General features: G+C 45.8%; 1 protein-coding gene across 1 annotated transcript in view; it reads left to right on the top strand.

The window, feature by feature from the left end:
- The first annotated feature begins 12278 nt into the window (after window positions 1-12278).
- The window catches only part of LOC134573026 (gamma-aminobutyric acid receptor subunit beta-4-like), a 326649-nt gene continuing 314947 nt past the window's right edge, over window positions 12279-23980 (top strand). The window contains exon 1 of the mRNA XM_063432387.1: window positions 12279-13005. Within this exon, the coding sequence (XP_063288457.1) occupies window positions 12908-13005 (98 nt within the window). The 5' untranslated portion in view covers window positions 12279-12907. The remainder of the gene's footprint in view (window positions 13006-23980) is intronic.

Consider the following 23980-nt stretch of genomic DNA (forward strand, 5'->3'; position numbering starts at 1 on the left):
GAATGGATGTTAATAGCGCAGAGCAGCACTTTGCTGCACATGAGCAATAGCCTCCCAAATGCTTTCCGATTGGAAAACATTGGATTAGATGAGATCATGATTGTGCCTGTGTCCCCATGTCTCCCAGCGTCCCCAAGTGTCCCCATGTGTGTCTGTCCCCATATCTCAGTGTCCCCACGTGTGTCTGTGTCCCAGTGTCTCCAAGAGTCCCCAAGTGTCTCAGCATCCCCAGAGGTCTCCCGGTGTCCCCATGTCTCACAGTGTCCCCTGGTGTCTCAGTGTCCCCATATCTCCATGCAGCCTTTACTCTATTCCTTACTTCCCTGAGCTGTAGGCTGTCTCTGCAGGCTGGGAGCTGCTGTCTGGACTCTCTGTGCTGTGTAGCTGCTCCCTGGCGAATCAGTGAGTAGAGAGATGCAGTTATATGCTGTAACTTCCTATCCCTGCCTCTCTCCACATGCACAGCGACCTCTACTGGCCGGTGATAGTATTGCAGAGTACTCTCTGTTTATACTGGGAAAAATCCCAGCATTTGTATTGCCAGTATTACTGCAGTATCGCACCGGCCAGGCAGCCTCAAATACCGTCCAGGTGGCAACTCTGAAAGTAGTGGAAAAAAAAAAAAAAAGGAAATAAATATATACATATATAATGGGCCTATTCCATGGGCCTGGGCCTGGAGCTACAGCTCCATCAGCCCCTATGTTAATGCGGCCCTGGCTGGACCGATATAAATAAATAAAATTAAGAGTGTATGGAATAAATCTTTGATACCTGCAATTTACAAAAGACTGCAAAATAATAATATTGTAATCATTCTTCAGAGATGAAATTGAACATCTCTCTCCATAGTGTTATCAAAGAAATGAAAGTAATTTGTTTATATTTTGTATAAACATTTTTTTTTCCAATCTCTTAAACAAATACACTTTTTTTGAAAACATTATATGGTTCTGGTTATGTATTAAAAAATACAATTTGTTGGGCGTGGCTGAACGCGGAGAAAGATGGACGCCTGAGCTCTGCACCTCGAGCTAGGCAAAACTGCGTAATTGTGAGACCCCTGTGGGAGACAACGAGACATCTCCGCGATGTCGCAGTCCAAAACCCGACGGCAACCCGACAAGCCTGAAAAATTTAATCTTAAGTTTTTCACTCAGAAAAAGGTAGCAGCCCTGGCAAGGCAATTCACTGTTGCAGACCTACAAGATGGCGCCGAGCTCTCTGGAGGTAGCAGTCCGAAATCAGAAGCGGACTTACCGAACGAAGGAGAACTACTTACCACTGCATTCCTCAAACAAGCCCTGGACGTCCAATCCCAAAAGCTAAACTCGATCTGGTAAACCAGCATTGCATAAATAAAGCGTGACTTGCAAGACATCGGGTCCCGCACAACACACGTGGAGGCCAAAATGGAGGACCTGGTCGACGCACATAACGCATCCACGGAGCAGATCAGATCCCTCACTGCCCAATTGCAAAGCTCATGGACCTCGAGGACAGGTCCATAAGGCTGCGGGGAATACCGGAGGACTGTTCTCCCGCCGGACCTATCAAGTTACGTTCCTGGCTTTTTTCAAACTCTTGGCCCCCGAGATCCCCACGGATATGCTGTTATTGGACCACCTGCATAGGGTTCTGAAACCCCAACAAATCTCTGCATCATTACCCAGAGACGTGCTGTTGAAGGCACACTACTTTTATGATGAAGAGGAGCATAACCATGAAAGATCTTCCCGCCGAATACACCTGTATCTAGTTGTTCTTCGATCTCTTTGTCACCCTCTGTGAAAGGCCTTCCAGAGGGTGACAGAAACCTTACGCAAAAACCACATCCTATACCGTTGGGGCTTTCCTATTCGCCTGATAGTCTCCAGAAATGGGACTACTACAGAGATCCACACAGTAGAAGATGGAGTGAAACTCCTACATCCATAGAGCTTGCCCATTGTGGGAGAAGCACAGGCCCCCAAGCCACTGCAGAGGGTGGATAAGGACTGGCACACAACTAATTAACATCTTACCGCAAGTATTTTTGCTTCGGCTACATACTTTTGTTTACAGTTTATGTTCCTTCCTTCAACCTCTGCTTGCCCCCCCCAGTTAAGTTCCCCTCCTCCCAACAGACATCCACGAGGGGGGGAAACATCCTGAGGCACCAGCCCGCTTCCTCTCCAAACTAATTGGCGTATGACATAAACTCTCCCTCACGATTCCAAATTAATTTAAAGCAGTCTTAACCACAGTTTACACTGAAAGTCTACTCCCATAATGTACGCAGGCTAAACATGCTTCATAAGAGACATATGCTGCTTCAGGAGGCTAGCAAATTAAAAGCAGATATACTATGCCTTCAAGAAACACACTTCCCTAAAGCAAAAGTCCCCCAATTTGGCATGAAATACTTCCCCAACCAATTCCACTCAGCCCATGTATCCAAATCCAAGGGTGTATCTACGTACATACACTGATCAGTCGCCTTTGAACTTGTACAAAAAAATTCAGACAACCAAGGCAGATACCTGATTGGCATATGTTTGTTGAATAATGTACTGTATACCCTTGTGGACTTTTATGCGCCTAACGAGAACCAGAACTTTTTACTTGGTGTACTCACAAAGGTGGCAGCTGCGTAGAGAGGCACCACTGTAATCTGCGGAGACATAAATCACGTCATAGACCCTACCTTTGACACTTCAGTACCTTTGCATGCAAGACAACAGAAATCCCTTAAACCAAACTGCAAAGCTCTGACACAACTTCTGACGAAATGTAATCTATATGACTGTTGGCGGACACTACACCCCTTAGACAGGTGCTACTCCTTGTGACGAAAGCACCTTCGTCACTGGGATTTGGAGAGACCTGCTTACCCCTTCATGAAGTCTTGGCTCATGTTTGGGGGATAAGACACCTTCACTCTGGGGATTGCTATAATCACTATACTCCCCAGAGTATCATCACTAGCTCTTGTAAGAGCTGTTCTTGTTCCTGGTTTTAGGAGAGGTTCACCCACTGGAAGCTGGAGCCCGGTCTTGGGTCCAGGGTGGGTGGAGGATGTCAAAACCCCAAACCAAGCTGTGGCGGTTTGTGAGGTTGGCGGTGATTATGGTGTCGAGTGTGGTGCTGATGGTCCTTGGAGCATCGTTCGATGGAGGCACCCAGTCGGGGTGGCTGGTGTTCCGTCACACTCCTATTACTCCAAACCTCACAAGATGTACTCCAGAATAGACGTGCTACTCCTGCCAGGCCCTTCTCTTAATCTGCTCCAGACATGCACCATAGACGACATCGTCTGGTAGGACCATGCACCACTGGTAGTGACAAGCCGAGGACTGGTACACAGAGAACAAAACAACGGATAAGCAGGAACAAAGCCAAAGTCGAGCACCAAAAAACCAACTGAACGATACAAGCACTAAAGGGAACTGGACAGAAACCACGATAGGGCAAAGAGCAAGGGAAACAGGTGAGTATAAATACCCTTAAGGTTCACTTTGATTGGCCCCTGTCATATCCACGCCCCCAAAACGTGAGTGTATGGGGAATGTGGCCTGACAGGGGCCAATGGGAGACTGATTCTAATTTAGTCTCCCACTGTCCCTTTAAGAGCGCGCCCGAGACGCGCGGCGCGCTCTTAGTGTCGGGCGGGACATGTGACCGCTTCTCGCGGTCACTGCCCGCCTGACTGATCCCATCGTTGGCTGAGCCGCGCGCGGCTCGTGCAGGAGCAGGACCGCGCGCGGCGAGAAGGGAGGACCCCGGCCGGCCCCTGGAGAGGGTAAGTACCGCTACAGTACCCCCCCCTGAAGACACGCCCACCGGGCGGGGAGGAGCAGGCCTGGCAGGAAAACGAGCGTGGAAAGAACGCACAAGGCGAGGAGCGTGAACAGCGTCAGCGGAAATCCAACTGCGTTCCTCAGGCCCATAGCCCTTCCAATGTACCAGATATTGGAGGCGACCCCGAAGCAAGCGAGAGTCAATTACAGCCGCCACTTCAAACTCCTCATGGCCCTCCACCGAAACCGGAGGAGGAGGGGGGATATGCCGAGTAAAACGGTTGCACAGGAGGGGTTTTAACAAGGAGGTATGAAACACGTTAGGAATGCGTAGATTTTTTGGAAGATCCAATGCATACGAGACAGGATTAACCACATGCAAGATACGAAAAGGACCAATAAAACGAGGGGCCAACTTCATAGAAGGCACACGAAGACGAATATTGCGAGTAGAAAGCCAAACCCGGTCTCCCACCGCATAGGATGGAGCCGCCCTGCGATGCTTGTCAGCGTGAACCTTCTGGCGAGCAGCTGAGGCCACCAAAGAACGCTGAACCTGCTCCCAAGTATTACGTAGACTAGCCAAATGTTCGTCCAGAGCTGGCATGCCCTGTAAGGAGAATGCAGCTGGAAGAACCACGGGATGCCGGCCATAAACAACGTAAAAAGGGCTGTTACCGGAGGATTCATGAGCAGCATTATTACGAGCAAACTCAGCCCAAGGAAGCAGGTCAGCCCAATTGTTCTGATGGTGGGACACGAAACAGCGAAGATACTGCTCCAGAGATTGGTTGGCACGTTCAGCAGCTCCATTAGACTGGGGGTGGTAGGCTGAAGAAAACGAGAGGGAGATACCCATCTCTGCACAAAACGCTCTCCAGAATCTGGAAATAAACTGGCTACCCCTATCGGACACGATCGAAGTGGGAATACCATGCAACCGAAACACCTCCCCGGCAAAGATAGAGGCAAGTTCCTTGGATGATGGCAATTTGACAAGAGACACAAAATGAGCCATCTTAGAAAAACGATCCACAATCATCAGGATGACAGTTTTACCATTAGAGGGAGGTAATTCAACAATAAAATCCATGGATATATTGGACCATGGCCTCTCGGGTATGGGCAACGGATGCAACAACCCACAAGGAACTCTGTGGGAGGACTTCATACTGGCACAAGTGCTACAGGCATTAACGTAATCGGTGACGTCCTTGCGCAAGGAAGCCCACCAGAAATATCTAGAAACTGCTGAGACTGTCTTAGAAATACCAGGGTGTCCAGCAGTTCTAGTGTCATGATATAATGACAAGATGTCTCGTCTCTCTGGTATATCAACGAATAGCTTATCAGCAGGCCTCTCCTCAGGAGCCAAGTTTTGTTTAGCCTGAATAGTTTGTAAGAGAGAAGACGAAATAGAAAGAACAGTAGTCGCTATTATTCTGTCAGGCGGAATGACAGGGGTAACATCGACCTCGAGTTTGTCAGTAGTCTCGAATTGTCTGGACAGAGCGTCAGCTTTAGTATTACGATCACCCGGTCTGTAAGTGATTATGTAATTAAAACGAGACAAAAACAGAGACCACCTGGCCTGCCTAGAAGACAATCTTTTTGCTTCACTAAGGTATGAGAGGTTTTTGTGATCCGTTAAAATGAGGATAGGATCCCTGGTACCCTCTAGCAGATGTCTCCATTCCTTGAGCGCCAAAATGATAGCAAGGAGTTCACGATTGCCTACATCATAATTCCTCTCTGCTTTGGACATCTGTCTGGAAAAAAAACCACAAGGGTGTAACGGTTTTTCAGGTGAATCTCTTTGAGACAAGATAGCACCTACCCCTATCTCAGAAGCATCAACCTCAAGAATAAAAGGCAGTGAAGGGACAGGATGCTGTAAAACAGGAGCAGAGGCAAATGTAGCTTTCAAGAATTCAAAGGCCTCGAGTGCTTCTGGTTTCCAGACATGAGTATTACCATCCTTCTTGGTCATTCTGGTTATAGGCGCTACAATGGCAGAAAACCCTTTAATAAAACGCCTATAATAATTAGAGAACCCCAGAAAACGCTGAATGGCTTTCAAACCCTGGGGCAGAGGCCATTCCATAATGGCAGACAGTTTCTTGGGATCCATACGAAAACCCTTGGCAGAGATTATATAACCCAAGAATTGGACTTCAGATTGATCAAATGAACATTTTTCGAGTTTGCAATAGAGACCGTTAACCAGAAGAGTTCTCAACACTAATTTAACATGCATGTGATGAGTCTGTAAATCAGTAGAATAAATTAATATGTCGTCCAAGTATACTATAACGAATGTATGTATAAATTGACGTAGGACATCATTAATAAATTCTTGAAAAACTGCTGGGGCGTTACAAAGACCAAAGGGCATCACGGTGTACTCGTAGTGGCCACTCCTGGTATTGAAAGCAGTCTTCCACTCGTGATCCTTTTTGATACGTATGAGGTTGTAAGCACCCCTAAGGTCCAATTTAGTAAAAACTGTGGCCTGTTTAAGCCTATCAAAAAGTTCTGTGATCAAAGGTATGGGGTACGCATTTTTGACGGTGATTTTATTAAGGCCCCTATAGTCAATACAAGGCCTTAATTCGCCATCTTTCTTAGACACAAAGAAGAACCCAGCCCCTGCCGGGGAAGAGGATCTTCTTATAAATCCCTTCTCTAGAGATTCCTTGATATATTCCTCCATAACCAGATTCTCCTGAGGAGATAAAGGATATATTCTCCCTTTGGGAGGCATCGTACCAGGTAATAAATTAATAGCACAATCGTAAGGCCTGTGAGGTGGCAATCTTTCAGCCTCCCTTTTATCAAAAACAGATTTAAGAGACAGGTACTGAGAGGGTATGACCGTAGGCACGGGAGGAATATGAGTAGAATTCAAAGGGGTGACTTTAACAACACAAGACTCTTGGCAAGAATCACTCCAAGAAACTATTTGTCCTGACTCCCAATCAATGGTGGGATTATGAGTACGTAACCAAGGATACCCTAACACGAGGTGAGAGGAAGGAGAAGTAATGATCTGAAACCGAATGGTCTCAGAGTGTAACACCCCTGTAGACATATGAAGAGGAACAGTTTCATGAGTGATAACTGGAGAGCATAATGGTCTACCATCTATGGCCTCAACGGCCAAGGGTGTCTCCTTCTCTCTGGTGGGTATGTTATTCTCTTTGACAAAACTGGAATCAATAAAGTTTTCGGCCGCTCCGGAATCAACCAGGGCTAGTATATTCCCTGCTATGCAGTTACTATCAAGGTGCAGGGAAACAGGAAGAAGTAATTTATTAAGAGGCAAATGTGAGGACTGTGATGTCACACCCAAGGCCAGTCCTCTATACGGACTTAGGTGCGATAGTTTCCCGGACGCACGGGACATTCTTGTCTCATATGACCCCTCCTACCACAATAAAGACAAAGTCCCTCCTTTCTCCTATAAAGCTTTTCAGCGTCAGTAAGTTTAGCAACCCCTAACTGCATAGGTTCCTCCTCAGAACCTTTAGATCCCTCGGGAGTCTCAGCTCTAGGGGAGTTAAAGGGAACAAAATGTCTATTTCTGGACCTGGTATATAACCTGTCACGGATCCTGTTATCTATATCGATAAGATAGTCAATCAGGTCCTCCAGGGGTACAGGGAGGTCCTTAGCTGCTACCTCATCTAAGATAGTATCAGACAGACCTTCCATAAAGGCAGTAGTAAGGCCATTATTAGTCCAATCTACCTGTGAGGCAAGGGTCCGGAACTGAATAGCATAATCGGCTACAGATTTAGATCCCTGCTTTATTCTCATTAACGCCCTGGCGGCATTTTTTGACCTTTTAGTCGTGTCAAATGTTCTACGGAACGCTGTGAGGAAGCTATTGAAGTCGTGTACCATAGGCCCATTAGCCTCCCAAATAGGATTTGCCCATTCTAGTGCCTTATCCGTAAGCTGGTGCATAAGAAAACCCACCTTAGATCTGTCAGTGGGAAATGAACGTGGGTACATTTCGAAGTGGAATTCCACTTGATTAAGGAATCCCCTACATGTCTTAGCGTCCCCTCCATACCTAGGTGGCGGGGTTAGATGTGCAGAAGCATTAGACATATTAGCTGTGTCCGGTATAGGGTTTACAGGAGGCGTAGGTACAGGTACCGGAACAGATCTGGATAACAGTGTCTGGATGGCTTGAGCCATTTGATCCATACGGTGATCCTGTTCTGCGAATCTAGCCTCATGAGTGGCCATCTGTTGACCTAAACCTGCGGGGTCCATGGCCCTATCGTAATGTCACGGTAATATACCCCAACACGCAGGAATAGTTCAACAGTCACGAGACAAGAACAGAGTTCGTCTTACCGGACCTTAGAATGGCCGGACTAGGACGAGAGAAAGACAGAGTCAGAACAAGCCGAGGTCAAGGGGACTGAGAGACAGCATAACGTAGAACAAGCCGAGGACTGGTACACAGAGAACAAAACAACGGATAAGCAAGCAAGGATAAGGAGAGAGAGGAGTCAGGAACAAAGCCAAAGTCGAGCACCAAAAAACCAACTGAACGATACAAGCACTAAAGGGAACTGGACAGAAACCACGATAGGGCAAAGAGCAAGGGAAACAGGTGAGTATAAATACCCTTAAGGTTCACTTTGATTGGCCCCTGTCATATCCACGCCCCCAAAACGTGAGTGTATGGGGAATGTGGCCTGACAGGGGCCAATGGGAGACTGATTCTAATTTAGTCTCCCACTGTCCCTTTAAGAGCGCGCCCGAGACGCGCGGCGCGCTCTTAGTGTCAGGCAGGACATGTGACCGCTTCTCGCGGTCACTGCCCGCCTGACTGATCCCATCGTTGGCTGAGCCGCGCGCGGCTCGTGCAGGAGCAGGACCGCGCGCGGCGAGAAGGGAGGACCCCGGCCGGCCCCTGGAGAGGGTAAGTACCGCTACACTAACACATGATGGGGAAAACGTGATCAAACCCCAAGAGATTAGTGACCTTTTTGCAGAATTTTATGGTAAACTCTATAACTTAAAAAATGACCCTACAGTCCACCAACCTACTGGGGAGGAAATAGCCATCTTCCTGAATAGTGTCAAACTACCCACACTATCGGCCTTACAACAGACATCCCTGGCAGGACCCATCTCCCAAACAGAAGTAGACATAGTTATACATAATCTACCATTGAACAAAGCTCCAGGCCCTGACAGACTTCCCAACGTGTATTATAAAAAGTTCTTCTACCTCCTCGCCCCCCGATTGGTCTCGTTTTTTACCTCTACCATCACACTAGAATCCATGCCGAAAGATATGCTTACCTAAACCTGGAAAACCGCCAGTTCACTGTGCCAACTTTAGACCCATTTCCCTACTAAACTCGGACGTAAAGATCCTGGCTAAAGTATATGCCAACAGACTGACGGCAATCCTACCGACTATCCTACACTCTGACCAAGTAGGCTTCGTGCATGGCAGACAGAAGCTGACGGCACGCGTAAAGCCCTCGCACTGCTACACACCATGCACAAACTGTCTCCCAACAGTCTTCTACTGTCCTTGGATGCTGAGAAAGCTTTTGACCGCCTGCACTGGACGTTCCTAAATTTGGCTTTCCCACACATTTCATTTCAGGGGTTAGATCACTGTATAGCAACCCGGAAGCCCGAGTTTTCACATCAGGATTCCAGTCGACACCCTTCCCCATTACCAATGGCACTAGACAGGGCTGCCCCCTTTGACCCCTCCTATGCGTTATGGCTTTAGAAACCTTAGCCGAGTCCATTCGCTCGACAAAGGCAGTCACAGGGGTCCGAGTTGGTTGGGCGGAATATAAACTGAACCTTTTCGCAGACGACATCTTGCTAACTATAACCAACCCACACACATTCCTACCAGCATTTCACTCCATACTGCAGCAGTACAGCTGATGTTCGTACTACAATTTAAACCTTTCCAAAACACAGGCCATGGGGGTGAGGGTGGAGGACAGCTACCTGTCCAACCTGAGGAGCCAATTTTTTGCAGTCATCTCATTAATACATCAACATCTCTATTCCTACTTATGTTCGAAACCACCTACCACAAACCAGTTAAATACTTAATATTCCACATACTTCTGGCAGCTCAACACTTCATTGCAAAAAAATGGCTATCGCCAATTAACACATCAATGCAAGAGCTGATCTGACATATCTCCCAGATTGGGAAATACGAATCCAACATATCTTGGGTACCGCCTCACAAGAGTTGGAGACATGAAGTATGGGAAAATTGGGCGCTGAAACAACAGATTTTAACCTCAGTTAAGCCATGAGAGAAACATACACCACACCTAAGCATAGGGGTGACACCGGGAGACAACACCCCAGTTAGCTAACCAATACGGGACATGACTAAAGGCGGGGAGAAACACTAGGTCATAGACCCATGGAATCATACCTGTACCAAGGGTTCCAAACCCACACTGAAGCCGGCATGCTGGATGTACACCCCCTCCATTAACCTCCATCTTTCAACGCTGCTTTTCCGCCCACTACTTACCTCCACCTCCCTGCACTTAAGTAAGGGCATTCTAGTATAGAACAACCCTTCCACAGTACAAACACACATAGATAAATACCGAACCAGACCAACCACCACCTGTGCTCAAAGAAGCGATAACCATTGGGATATGGGTAACAACCTGAAGATGCTCCCAGCCCCCTCATTAAGATTGGTCGGATATCCCGGATAGACCTGAAATCACCTTCTGTGAGGCAGCAGGTGTGTGGGCACTGTAAAAAACCCTGTGCTTGACACGACGGACAGCCTCTAGGGCACAGACCCCAGCAACCCATACATCCCGGGTGAACCGGGTACACGACCCCTCCCCACTCGTACCTAAACACCTAGGGAGTTGACTACCACATTAGGTCTCAGTCCACAAATACATGTGATCATTTAAATTGCATAATACGATGTATAAAGAAGATGTGTGTGTGATATATGTGGTTACACTATTTTAAAACCCCCCTCCCCACTTTTTTTTCCTTTCTGTACCTCTCACCTGCTTTTTATGACAAAAATAAAAAATTGTCAAATTGAAAAAAAAATTACATTTGTTTATAGATCCCTCACATGGGTCTTACACCCCTCTCCATCCCCAGTATTGAATCATACAGAGAAAGGGGACCAATAGCCAATGACCATTCATTTAATCACATTGGGGTTAAAACATTAATTTGGAAAATTTCAGGAATCAGCCAGGGAATTGCATATCACAGGATAAAACAGCAAAATTGGAAATCTTTATGGATTCTGTTATTATTTCAGCTTAGCTCTTTTGGCCTAAAATGTTAAATTCTCTGATCAATTCCCATCAATTAAATGAATAACCCTGTGAGTGACAATTATAAGGACTGTGCAGACATAATGTGCATTTTTTTCTCCACAGACGAAAAAAAAAAAAAGGCTTTTGCTGTAGACCTTCCCACTGGAAAATATCAGTTACACAGGTGGAAGAAAAGCATGGGCTCTCTACATCTGCATTTGTGGAATAGGTAGCAAGTACTTATGGGGCAATATTTTTTTCCTATGCGGCACAGACAAAAGAGAGCTATAGGGCACAGAATATCTACTAAAGTACCGAAAATCCTCGTAGCAATCCATAATACATATATTCATGGTTAAAAAGAATATATATATATATATATATATATATATATATATATATATATATATATATATATATCAGCATAATAATAATACTAAGAGCTAAACTCATCAAAAAGAAGGATCTTAATATTTTTGAAAATGTCCTACTCAGAAAGTAGAATCACAATCCTATTGAGATTATTTAAAGTGTGTGTGTTTTTTTTCCCCCAGTTAAATTAAATGGAAAAAATTGGATTCAGCTGCGGCAGAGTGGCCCTTCAAATTAACGTCGTTGGTCTATACAGTTGGTCTATACAATAATGCAGCTATGTTTCTTTAGCTGGTGGTTCGGTTTACACATATTTTTGACGTGTGTCCACATCTGTAGTGCTCTAGATATCTGTGTATTCATCGTAAATAAAGAAAAATAAAAAAAAACAATGTCAACATCGTTGTGAACGTCTGCCTGACACACACACACACACACACACTCTCTCTCTCTTCAGCACCTGGGGCAGCTCCGCTCTCTGCGCCACACTGTTCGCGTTTCACCATCCCCTCATCAGCACGCAGCATCGCCCGGCGACTCTCCGAGAGGATGGAACGCGAGAAGGAGGAAAGTCTCTAACTGGAAAGAGTTAATGTTGGTCACACATGACGTAATAATTCCAATTTGCCGAGAGATTTTTTCTCCCGTTTCTTTTTTCTCCCTCCTATTCCTATATTCTAGCCCCCCGCCCTCCAATGCTCCTGTCTTCCGTATCCCCCTCCTTCTCTCTTCTCCCTCCCTCATTTGCTTTCAGCACCCCCTCTTCTCTCGCTCACCCTCCTCCCCTCCACAATGTGCAGCACTCCGATCCTGCTGCAGCAGATATAATAGAGCATCCCTCCTCCTCCTCTCGCTGAAGCTCACCCTTCTCCTGTATACTCCAATTTTCCTAATTTCTCTTTCTTTTTCCCACCTCCTGCAGAGAAGGCAAACCAGAGGAGGAGGGGGTTGGACACAGAGGCCACTACATAGACCCTCCAATTGTAGGAGCTTCAATCAAGGGGGGAGCAAGGTTGAGCCGGGGGATATCCCAATTTGCTACCTAGATTAGACTCCGTCTCCCTCCTCACCGTGGCTTGCAGAAGCAATGACAAATATACAGATGGAGGCATAGACAACGAAATGTAGAATATATAGGATGAAGAGAAAGACACCATATTTTTGGATTTGAATTCTGGATCCCCGTTTCTGGATTGATGCTACAGAGAAGAGAGAACTTTAACCTTTTCCCCTCCTTTCAATTAATTTCCTCCCTCCCGCCTTCATATTTTTTGGAGGAAAATCATCTATCAACGCTTTTATTTCATACAGGAAGAATCCCCCTTCATAACTTGAGATTTGGATCTTTTATTTTTTATTGAGTGGGGGTGCAGGTATTTAAGACCTCCCCCATCCCCCATCCCTCTCCCCTAAATCCACGACCCCTTTTCCCCCTCCATGGTCCAGGTGGAAATGTTGAGTCTGGGGAGAGAGAGCTGGATTGGAGCAATTCTCTCATCTTTGGCAACCCTTCTGCTAGTCTGCTATGCACAAAGGTAAGATGGATCGGAGACTTGCAGAGAGATGGGATGGAAAGAAACGGTGAAATTATACATTCGGTAAATAGATGGTGTCGAGTGTAGAGACCAAAGTAAAACAAATGATGGAGAAGAATAAATGCTTGAGAAAATGGAAGCATACCAATTTTAACTGGTGGTTAGAAAAAAGGGAACATTTCCTTGGTTGGGGATGAATAATGGTTTGCTGGGGTACTTGTTGTGTGGGGCTTTCTATGCATCCACATACAGCAAGAGCCATAGAATACTGTGAGGAATGGAATTGCAATGGTGACGAGGATGTGTTTTCGACATCAGCAGTAAATTGGTGGTTTCTTAGAAGACAATAGATTGAGATAGGTTTTAGAGGTAGGGGTAAATGAAAAGGGATATTTTTTGGCAACATTAAAAAAGGAAAAAATTTCAATTTTAAGGGAAGGGGGTGGGGAGGTGGTAAAGTGGGTGAGATATGCAATGTGGCTTTGCGTTGTCTGATTTGAAAGAACTAGTAATGGTGGTTAATGAGGGTGTCATGTTGGAGAGGACAATGGATACCAAAATGGAAAGGTGGTGATAGTGGAGTGCCGTTAGGTTATTTCTTTGTGAAAAATATGGGTTTAGAAGGATATACAATACAATGCAATTAGCAAGTAGAAAACAGCAAATACTGGTGAGCAATGGAGATATTAACATGAGATGTTCTATAAATGTATACGTTAAGAAGAGCAGATATGTTGCAGAAGAAGTTTGACGTGTGTAGCTGATGTTGCTACTAAGAGGAACTGGATTGGCAGGCAATACTCTGTAGGAAGCCATTTAATTTGATTCCTTTTTTGTTTTTTAAAGCATAAACATGTTGGATCACCTGAATGTGGGTTGCAAAGGTGTTAAATATGTACAATGTTGGATATATCACAAGAATAGCTCACACAAGTAGTTCTTGAAGAGAATGGGAGATGAAACGGTGGAAGGGGTGCTAATGGATACTAAAATAATACAAAGCTCTGAGTCAGAACTCGAAAAAAAAGAGATTGTGGTGAGAACATGCAGAACACAGAATTGCTGCACTAAAGCCATATGGGAAGTTACAAGCTCGTGATTTGGTATGTGCAGGGGAAGACTGGAACTATTTGAGGAGCAAAGCAACAGTAGTACTGTGGGAATGTAGCCCTAAATAGGGACATATGGCAATTCTAGTAAAATATGGACACATTGATAATTAAGTATAAAGAGGAGGAGTTTCATGACATCAGTAAGGATTGCTGGTAGAGTTGAGCGAACCCGGACTGTAAAGTTCAGGTTCGTACCGGACATACCGGTTTTTGGACCCCGGACCCGAACACGGACATATCAGTGTACGTTTGGGTTGGAGTTCGGTGTTCGGCGATTTAATGGCGCGTTTTGAAAGGCTGCAGGGCAGCCAATCAACAAGCGTTTGACTTGTGTGCCCTTAGAATCCATCACAGTCATGCCTACTAATGGCATGGCTGTGATTGGCCAGTACACCGTGTGAGTTATCTACCAAAAGGCTAAAATACCTAAATAGGTCTTTCAGACATATTTACTAATACTAAGTAAAAATTACTTAGTATTGGTAAATTCAGCCCCTACTCGCTACACCGCGAGTAGGGGTGTGTCTAGTAAACATGCGCGGTGGGTGGGGGCCCTAAATAACAATGAGGTGGGGGCCCTAAATAGCAATGAGGGGGAGGGGACCTACTGTCCTCCCACCCCCAAGCGGCGGGTGGGGGCCCTAAATATCAATAAGAGGGACGACCTATTGTCCTTCCCCATAGCCCCCATCCCTGGGCGGTGGGTGGGGGCCCTAAGCTAGAATAAGGGTCGAGACCAATTGTCCTCCCTCCTGGCCCCCACCCCTGGGCGGTGGGTGGGGGCACTAAATACAAATTTAATCCCCCGTCACCCTCCTCCCCCCAAAAAATAACCCCTACTATCCCCCATCCTAAAAATAATGAGGGGGGACCCTTATCTAAATACCTGTAAAAAATAAATAAACTTACCATTTGAGGTCTTTCTTCTAAAATCTTCTTTTTTCAGCCCTAAAAAAGGCCAAATAAAAATCCATAATAACCGACACACTTTAACCCCTTAAGGACACATGACATGTCATGATTCCCTTTTATTCCAGAAGTTTGGTCCTTAAGGGGTTAAAAAAAAACATAAAAAAGAGCGCAATTTTTTTTTTATTTTCACCCATTGAGGGCTCCGCGCAGACTAAGCTCTGCAGGGCGGGGGAAGGCTTAAAAAGCCTTTGCCCACCCTGCAATTAGGCTCAGAGCACTCTGATTGGTGGGTTTAAGCCATCCAATCAGAGTGCTCTGAAAGGTAAATGAAGAGACTAACAGGTAAGTCTCTTTACCTGTCACAGCACTCTGATTGGTTAGCTTGAAATCCTCCAATCATAGTGCTCTTTGGAATTTTCCCATGCTGTGTAATTTTACTCATAACATCACTCTGATTGGTAGATTGAAAGTAACCAGAGAGTTCCAAAGAACTTTACCATGCTGTGCAAAATGACACAGACCACTCTGATCGGCTGGATTTCAAGCTAACCAATCAGAGTGCTCTGTGTCATTATACATAGCGTGGGAAAATTCCAAACAACTTTCCCACGCTGTGTAAAATAACACAGAGCACTCTGATTGGATGGATTTCAAGCCATCCAATCCGAGTGTTATGAGTAATTTTGCACAGCGTGGGAAAGTTTTTTGGAATTTCCCCATGATGTGTAAAATGACACAGAGCACTCTGTTTGGCTTAAACCAACTAATCAGAGTGATCTGAGCCCAATTGCAGGGCGGGGCAAGGCTTTATAAGTCTTCCTCCGCCCTGCAGAGTTCAGTCTGCGCGGAGCCCTCCATGGGTAAAAATAGATTTTTTTTTTTGCGCTCATTTCTTTTTTTTTTATGGATTGCGTTGGATTCTTATTTGGCCTCTTTGGGGGCTGAAAAAAAGAAGATTTTAGAAGAAAGAAGACATCAAATGGTAAGTTTATTTTTTTTGTTTTCTACAGGTATTTAGATAAGGGTCCCCCCTCATTATTTTTAGGATGAGGGGGGTAGGTAAGGGCTATTGTTTTGGAGGAGGGGGGATGGGGGAGGTTACATTTTTATTTAGGGCCCCCACCCACCGCTCAGTGGTGGGGACCAGGGGGGAGGACAGTAGGTCCCCCCCTGTATTCTAATATAGGGCCCTCACCCACCGCTCAGGGGTGGGGGCCAGGGGGGAAGACAATAGGTCCCCCCCACCTTATTGATATTTAGGGCCTCCACCCGCCACTCAGGGGTGGGGGCCGAGGAGAGGACAATAGGTGTCCCCCCCCCTCATTCTTATTTAGAGCCCCCACCCGTTGCACAGGGGTGGGGGCTGGGAGGGAGGACAGTAGGCCCCCCCCACTGTTATTTAGGGCCCCCACCCACCATGCAGAAGTAGGGGCCAATATTATTTTTATTTTTTTTGTATTTTTTATACAGTGAGCAGCCACTGGCTGCTCACTGTTTACTAGACACGCCCCTACTCGGAGGTATAGCGAGTAGGGGCTGAATTTACTAATACTACATAATCTGTACTTAGTATTAGTAAATGTGGCTGAAAGACCAATTTAGGTCTTTCAGCCTTTTGGTAAATAGCTTCCCAATACCGTGGGAATTAGGGAGTTATCTACTAAGTGACTTCTTATTTTATGTTATTTTAAGTGATTTCCCTATCCACATTTGTTTGCAGGGCACTTGTCATACTCTTACCCCCATTTTGCTTCTTTTTGCAGCCCTGTAGCCCTTTACAGGACTTTTTTAGAGGCATTTTAGTGCCCAAAAGTTTGGGTCCCCATTGACTTCAATGTGGTTTGGGTTCGGGGTCAAGTTCGAGCCTAACTCAAACTTTTTGACGAAGTTCGGCCGAACTTGGTGAACCCGAACATCCAGGTGTCCGCTCAACTCTAATTGCTGGCAGTAAATAGTCTTGGCAAAATATACTTGGTATGGTGCATTTGAAATAAATCAATATAGTATTTTAGATGTACATTCTGCATTGAACGGACCTACACTGTTTGTGTGTGGAGAAAATATATAACCAACTTATTTGGTTATATTCGAAATGTTGGAATAAAAGTGCACATTGTAAGTGTCCCTGTCAAATAAGGAGGCATTCTATTAATGATTCATTAGTATGACTGCAACATCAGTAAAATGCTTCAATTAAAGGTATTCAGGGGTTTTCACTAATGTGAAAATGCAAAATGGATTCAAAGTGGATTTTCAAACTTAAGGCCAAACTAGCTAAAACAGCAGACTTATAATTTTTTCAAGTTGATATTATCTGACCTTAAATCTAAAATTCACTTTAAATGGTCATTTTAGTGAATAACCCTGTGTTGAAAAAGACCAAACCAAGTTCAGGTTTAGGAACAAACCATTATCTGGAAATATATTCATAAACAGGGCTATACATAGGACACGAGGTCACACATTTAGGCTGGAAGAAAGGAGATTCCATCTTAGGCAAAGAAAAGGGTTTTTTTTACAGTAAGAGCAATAAGGATATGGAATTCTTTGCCTGAAGAGGTGGTTTTGTCAGAGTCTATACAGATGTTTAAACTGCAATTGGATAAATACTTGCAAAAACATAACATAAAGGGATATAATTTCTAATTAGTGGGGTAATAGCTGCTTGATCCAAGGAGACATCTGACTGCTATTTTGGGGTCAAGAAGGAATTTTTTCCTAGTTTGTTGCAAAATTGGAAGCGCTTCAGACTGGGTTTTTTGCCTTCTTTTGTTTTGAATATTTTTATTGTTGTCACAATATAATTGCATACATCGGACTGGTTCTTAGTAAAGCAAATATTCGCCCACGCAGGGGCATAAGCATTGGTGAATAACAATGTACACAGTTTGTTGCTTACGCAGAAGCGGATTAGTTTTAGCCTGCATAATACGACATGTTAGTTCCTATTGTCAACTGATCTATGTACTCGAGTAGGTTTTACGGCTGTGTGTTATTGTTCAATATATTCTCATTGTTGCCGTAGCACATGTGTGTGTAGCATCTTCGTGTTTGATTAAGCTTGGGTTGCCCGCGCAAGGGCGTGTATATTTGGTGCGTACAGCAGTTTGCATTTTGTCGCCCGCGCAGAGGCCAGTTTGTTTATGCAGGTGTAAAACAGTTTGCTTATGCTTGGTCAGTTGTTCGTACTCAACCCCTGTAGTGCTTGTGGCTCACCTTTGTCATGTCTACTCTGGTGAACTGTCGTCTCTTCTGAGGGGCACATATCCAATTTTTTCTACCGTGTTTTGCATTGTTCTAATACGTATTGTGGTATGTTACCCGTGTTGCTGAGTATCTATTGCCTTGTGTGTCTTGTCGTGTTGTGGTCGTGTTTGGCTATTCCTGAACCTTGTTTGGTTTGGTAATATGTGTGTTTTGTGCGTGTGTCCGTCTATGTTGCTCTACCTACAACTATGAGTGTCTCTGTGGTCCGTGTGCTCTGGGCACTGCGCGTCTCCAGGTCCTGCTGCATCATAGCTTGTTTGGGTATCTGGTTGTCGTTGCGTGTTATAGCCGTGTCGGTATCTCCGCCGCTGAGGCAGATTGCTTCAGCCTTGGATGGTAATATACTGTGGTGCGTCTATCAGTGTGGCTGTTTCGGTTCCTATGTGCTGTTTCCTGTCCGTCAAAGTCTGGGTCCCATGTCTATTGGTGTTCGGTGAGTGGTGCCTGTTCCCGTATTTTAGAATCTCTCCTTGTTAGGTTGGATGGGCCTTAGTTAAGTTTATGTGCGTATGTATCCGTGCGAACTGTTAGGGTTCTGTTTCCCGTGTGCGCTTTTCTCCTCTTGGTAGCCGATGTTGGTGTCCCTCACTGTGTCTCGGCTGTTTGTGTTATGTCGGGTTGGGGTCCTTGTGGCTTTATGTGGGGTTGTGTTGTTCGTATGGTGTCTCCCGTCTGCCGTGTTGGGTGGGTGTGTCTTGTTTAGGTCTGTCGGTCTAGATTTGCTTCCCTGTCCGTCTTGTGTGGTGCGTTAGCGGGTCTGGTCTGGCGTCGGTATGGGGGGGGGGGGTAGTGTGGGTTGGGTGGGGAGGGTTGTGTGTGGTTCCATCCCCTGCTGCTGCCCCCCCGCGCCACGTCTCTCCGCTCCCCGTCTGGTCCCCCGGTCTTCCTCTCCCTCCTCTCGGTCCGTCCGGCTATTGTGGGGCCAGGCGTCGTTGGAAGTCGTTTGATGTGGTTAGTCTCATCCAGTGAAACCAGCGTTTGGTGTATCTGTCTCGGAGTTTCGGGGTGTTTGCCTTGATATCCTCGTATGTCCTGGTGCTTTCTACCTCCTCCACCCATTTTGATATCGGAGGTATGCTTGTCTGTTTCCAATAGATTGGGATGATCGCTTTGGCTGCGTTCAGCAACCGCGGTAGTACGGATCTGCCGTATGACTGTGTGGCCATGCTGGTGTGATGGAGGAGAAAGGCTGCTGGGGATCTCGCGAGCATCTTGTCTGTTACTTCGTGTATGATGTCTCTGACCGTATCCCAGAACAGCTGTACCCGTGTGCATGACCACCAGACATGTAGAAATGTGCCCGCTTCCTCCCCGCATCTCCAGCAGGTGTCTGGTATGTCTGGGTTCCTGACGTGTAGAGCCGTTGGTGCCAGATACCATCTGGTGAGTACCTTATATGAGTTTTCCTGTAGGCGCGCTGAGCTTGGCGTTTTTTGTATCAGGGTGAGGCATTTGTCCCAGTCTGCTTCTGACATGACCTCTTCAAGGTCTTCTTCCCAGTTCCTTATGCAGGGCGGTGCTAGTAGGTATCTACTGGTGATCAGTATTGTGTATATCTGTGAGATGGCTCTGGGTGTTTCCGCGTCTTGCGTGCAGAGGCGTTCGAATTGTGTCATTTCCCTCAGCAGGGATGGTTTTTGCGGGATCGATCTAGCGTATCTGGAGAGTTGTGCTCTAGCCAGTGTGTGTGAGAACATGAGTGGTCTGTCCGGGTAGAGGTCTGTTAATGGCCGAATATTAAATGGGTGCATGAGGATGTCCACCATGCGAGGGATTGCTGGGCGACTCGCTGGGCTCGGTGTGGGGCCAAGGTCTCCTGCTGGGAAGTCCGGGCTGCCCCTTAGTGGCAGCAGCGGGCCCGGGTTCGTCGTCAGGTATTGTTTTTGGCCCTGTCTGTGCCAGATCTTCATGGTTGCCGCCACGAAGGGGTTGGTGATGCGTTTGCGTCTGTATGCTGCCGCGGGTATCCAGGGTAGTGTTCGGAGGTCACAATTAATGGTGTCTGATTCCAGTTGGGTCCATGGTTTTGTGCCGCTGGCTATTGTCCAGCTGGCGATTCGCGTCAGGTGTGTTGCGTGATAATATTTCTCAAAGTCTGGGAGCGCCAGGCCTCCTCGAGATTAACTGGGTGTGCGCTATGCGTGGGGACTTGCCTTTCCAGACAAACGAGCGAACCTCTGCCTTCAGTGCCTTGAAAAATGTTTGCGGAGCATGTATCGGCACTGTTTGGAACACAAACAGCAGTTGGGCAGTAGCGTCATCTTGACCGCATTTATCCTTCCCAGCCACGAGATGTATAGGGCGTTTCATCTATGTAGTTCCTCCGTCGCTTTTTTCAATATGGGAAGGTAGTTTTGCGTGTACAGGTCTGCCGGGTTGGGGGTGAGCCAAACCCCTAAGTATCGCATGCGGTGGTCACACCAGCGGTATGGGTGTTGCCTCTGAAGAGTCAGTTTATCCGTGTGCTTGATGGTTAAGTTCAGTATCTCCGACTTTGAGTAGTTAATCTTTAGGTTTGAGACCCGCCAGTAGTCTTCGAATTCTTTCTGTATCGCTGGTAGGGAGGTTTGTGGGTTCGTGACCACGAATAGCATGTCATCCGCGTAGGCTAATGTTTTGTGGTGAGTGTTCCCTAGCTTGAGCCCCTGGATGTCTGCATTGCGTCTGATCTTGTTTAGGAATGGCTCTAGCGTAAGCGCGAATAGTAACGGTGACAGTGGGCAACCTTGTCTGGTTCCGTTGTGGATCCGAAACGGGTCCGTCAGTGCGCCGTTGATCCTGAGTCGCGCCGTTGGGCAGGTGTATAGTGCCTTCACCCAAATTCCGTATTTTGGCCCTATGCCTATGGTATGGAGGGTTCCATTAGCATATCCCAGTCCACCCTGTCGAACGCCTTCTCGGCGTCTGTGGACAGGAGAAGGGTTCCGTGTCGTTGGGTTCTGACGTGCGCTTTTTGCCTTCTTTTGGATCAACAGCAAAAGCATATGTGAGGAAGGCTGAACTTGATGGACGCAAGTCTCTTTTCAGCTATGTAACTATGTAACTATGTAACTTATGAAAGTGATCGCCTTTTAGGTTTAAGACATTTAAGCTGAAAGGGACACTCCAGACCCCTAAAAGACTTTAGCTTGCTGAAAAGCTATATGGGTGAAGAGTATTTTTTCATTTTACAAAAAGTGCAGAAATTGACACTTTTGTAAACTAACCTGGTTAAACCCCCAAAGACTTTCAAGCCAACTATGGGACTGGTTACTTCCTGATTTGGTTAGCTCAGAGTATTTGACTTTTTAAAAAAACCTTTCAATGAGCTGCATTGGGAAATCCGAGTGGACAACCAAAGAAAGCCTCAGCTGGGGATGAAGGGGAGGGTTTGCAAAGGCAGCAGGCAAGAGAACTGCAAGGTTTGCAAGTGTTTTAGATATAATCCCAATGAAAAAAAAATGCATAATTAAATAAGTTTTAATTTGGGGTATATCTACCCCAACAGTGATTTTTCTTTATTTTGTATTTGGGCGGTGGAGTGTCCGTTTAAATTAATGTTAGTGAGAGTTAAGCAAGATCATAATGGTGAGTTTAGGACTATGCAGGACATAGGGTTATTGTGGCTTAGGGTTAAGGGGGATTTAAGGCTTCGGTGTACAAACTATCAATGTAAGGACTGTTGCTTCCAAAATTCTCAACTAGCAGAAGCCTCTTCTTTATAGGAAAACTAAAAATCAATTGAATACTTACCATAGTTATTTTTCTTTTCAAGTCGTTTTTATTGAAAACATATTTCAAACCATTTTTTACTATGGACATTTAAAAAAAAATCCAAAAGGGGGAAGGTGATTTTGTTTTCACATGGCTCTGGAATGAAATTCAACAAAATGGTCAATAAGTGGACTGGTGGACACTTCACTAGGAAGATGAGGATTCTAATTCTCTTAGTCTAAGCAGCCTTTGACAACTACACCACCTGCAAGAATTAGGAGCCTCATAGACAACTATTACAAAAGACTGCACGCTGTCATTGATTCTAAAGGGGGAAATACACAGTATATACAGACTTTTCAACATGGATCATTTCCTTTTTTTCTTTGTTGCCATGTTTTGTTTTATGATTGTGCCTGTGACGAAAGTAACTTCGCCACTGGTTTTTGAAGGGGCCTGTTTGCCAGTCTCCTACCCTGTGACTATGGCCCCTGCAATAGACCTGGCAAAAATACTTTAACCCATAAGGACACATGCCATGTGTGACATGTCATGATTCACTTTTATTCCAGAAGTTTGGTCCTTAAGGGGTTAAACAGGCTCTGTTTGTGCAATTGGAATTATATGGTTTGTTTACCGAACAGCCGCATGAACCAGAGACCAACCTGGAGCTTGTTAAGCTTAATTGATACATTGCTGCAATTTGCACCTCTGTGGTCTAACTGTTCGACAGAGTGGCCGCAATTCCTATGGCCCACCACGAGGTGGCAGCCATCTTGTTAGCATGGACCAAAACCACGAATAGACTTCAGGGGGACTTAGCCGCGAATGTCCTGGAACTATTTTCAGCATGAAAACCTCGTGGTTCCTGGTCGGTCCTCCAGCGGCACTTAGCTGAAAATAGTTCCATAGAATCGCGGCTATGGGACCATACCTGCTGTCGGTAAAAACTATGACTTCCATAAAATATCTGAACCCCTGAACTGATCTGGGTGATTTTGGGATATGTTGGTCACCCAGATCAGGGCTATCAGGGGATGTAACATATATGGGGTTTTATGTATTTTTAGGGTACCTTTGGGGTGTTTTAAAAATGTATGTTTTTTCTGTGCTTGGAGATAATTGGATTAGAATTAGTACAGTTACTGATCCAATTATCTCCCAAGCAGGGAGGAGGGATTGTATGCTTGTTATGGGAGTGTCGTGCATTTAATCACTGTTCTTATTAGTCTGTGTCTTTGTGTTGGAGTCCCCAACAAGGCCCATGTTGGCGAACCCCTTGCATGGGGATTGTCATAAAAGGCCAGTGTGGCAATATTAAAGAGAGATTTGTTTTACCCTTCATGAAGTCTAGGCTCATGTTTGGGGGATTGGAGAACTACATTCACTCTGGGGATTGCTATAATCACTATACTCTCCTGAGTATAATCACTAAGCTCTTATAAGAGCTGTTCCTGCTACGCTATCTGGACTAGGAGAGGTCTAGCCACTGGCAGCTGGATCCTGGTCTTGGGTCCAGGGTGGGTGGAGGACGGTGAGACCCCAACCAAGCTGCGGCTTTTCGTGGGGTTTATGGTGGTTGTGGTGTTCCAGTGCAGTGCTTATGGCACTCGCAAGTACTAGGAAGCAGCGATTGACGGAGGCAAATTTAGTGGCAGCGGTGGAATGGCTTCCTAGTGTGAGTAGAAGCATCCTGAAGACACCGGTATCGTTGGATTTATAATTGAGGGCAACGCTAGTATTAATACAGCGCCCCCATATACAAAGGAACTAACTTTCATCAGAGCAAGCATGGTACCCAGCTACACTGAGGTAAAGTTTGACGATATGCTGAAGAGGCAGCTGGCTTTCTTCGGACCCAACCCAGCTGAGAAATACGTACAGTTCACGAGGAACCTACTGACCGAGTACCTGCTGCGCATGGCAGAACTTGCAAGCGAGAGGGCACAGTGGGGGATATCCACGCCCCAGGAACAGAATGCAGTCCAGGC

This window comes from Pelobates fuscus, chromosome 9 (genome assembly GCF_036172605.1).
Source record: "Pelobates fuscus isolate aPelFus1 chromosome 9, aPelFus1.pri, whole genome shotgun sequence".
Classification (NCBI taxonomy): Eukaryota; Metazoa; Chordata; class Amphibia; order Anura; family Pelobatidae; genus Pelobates; species Pelobates fuscus.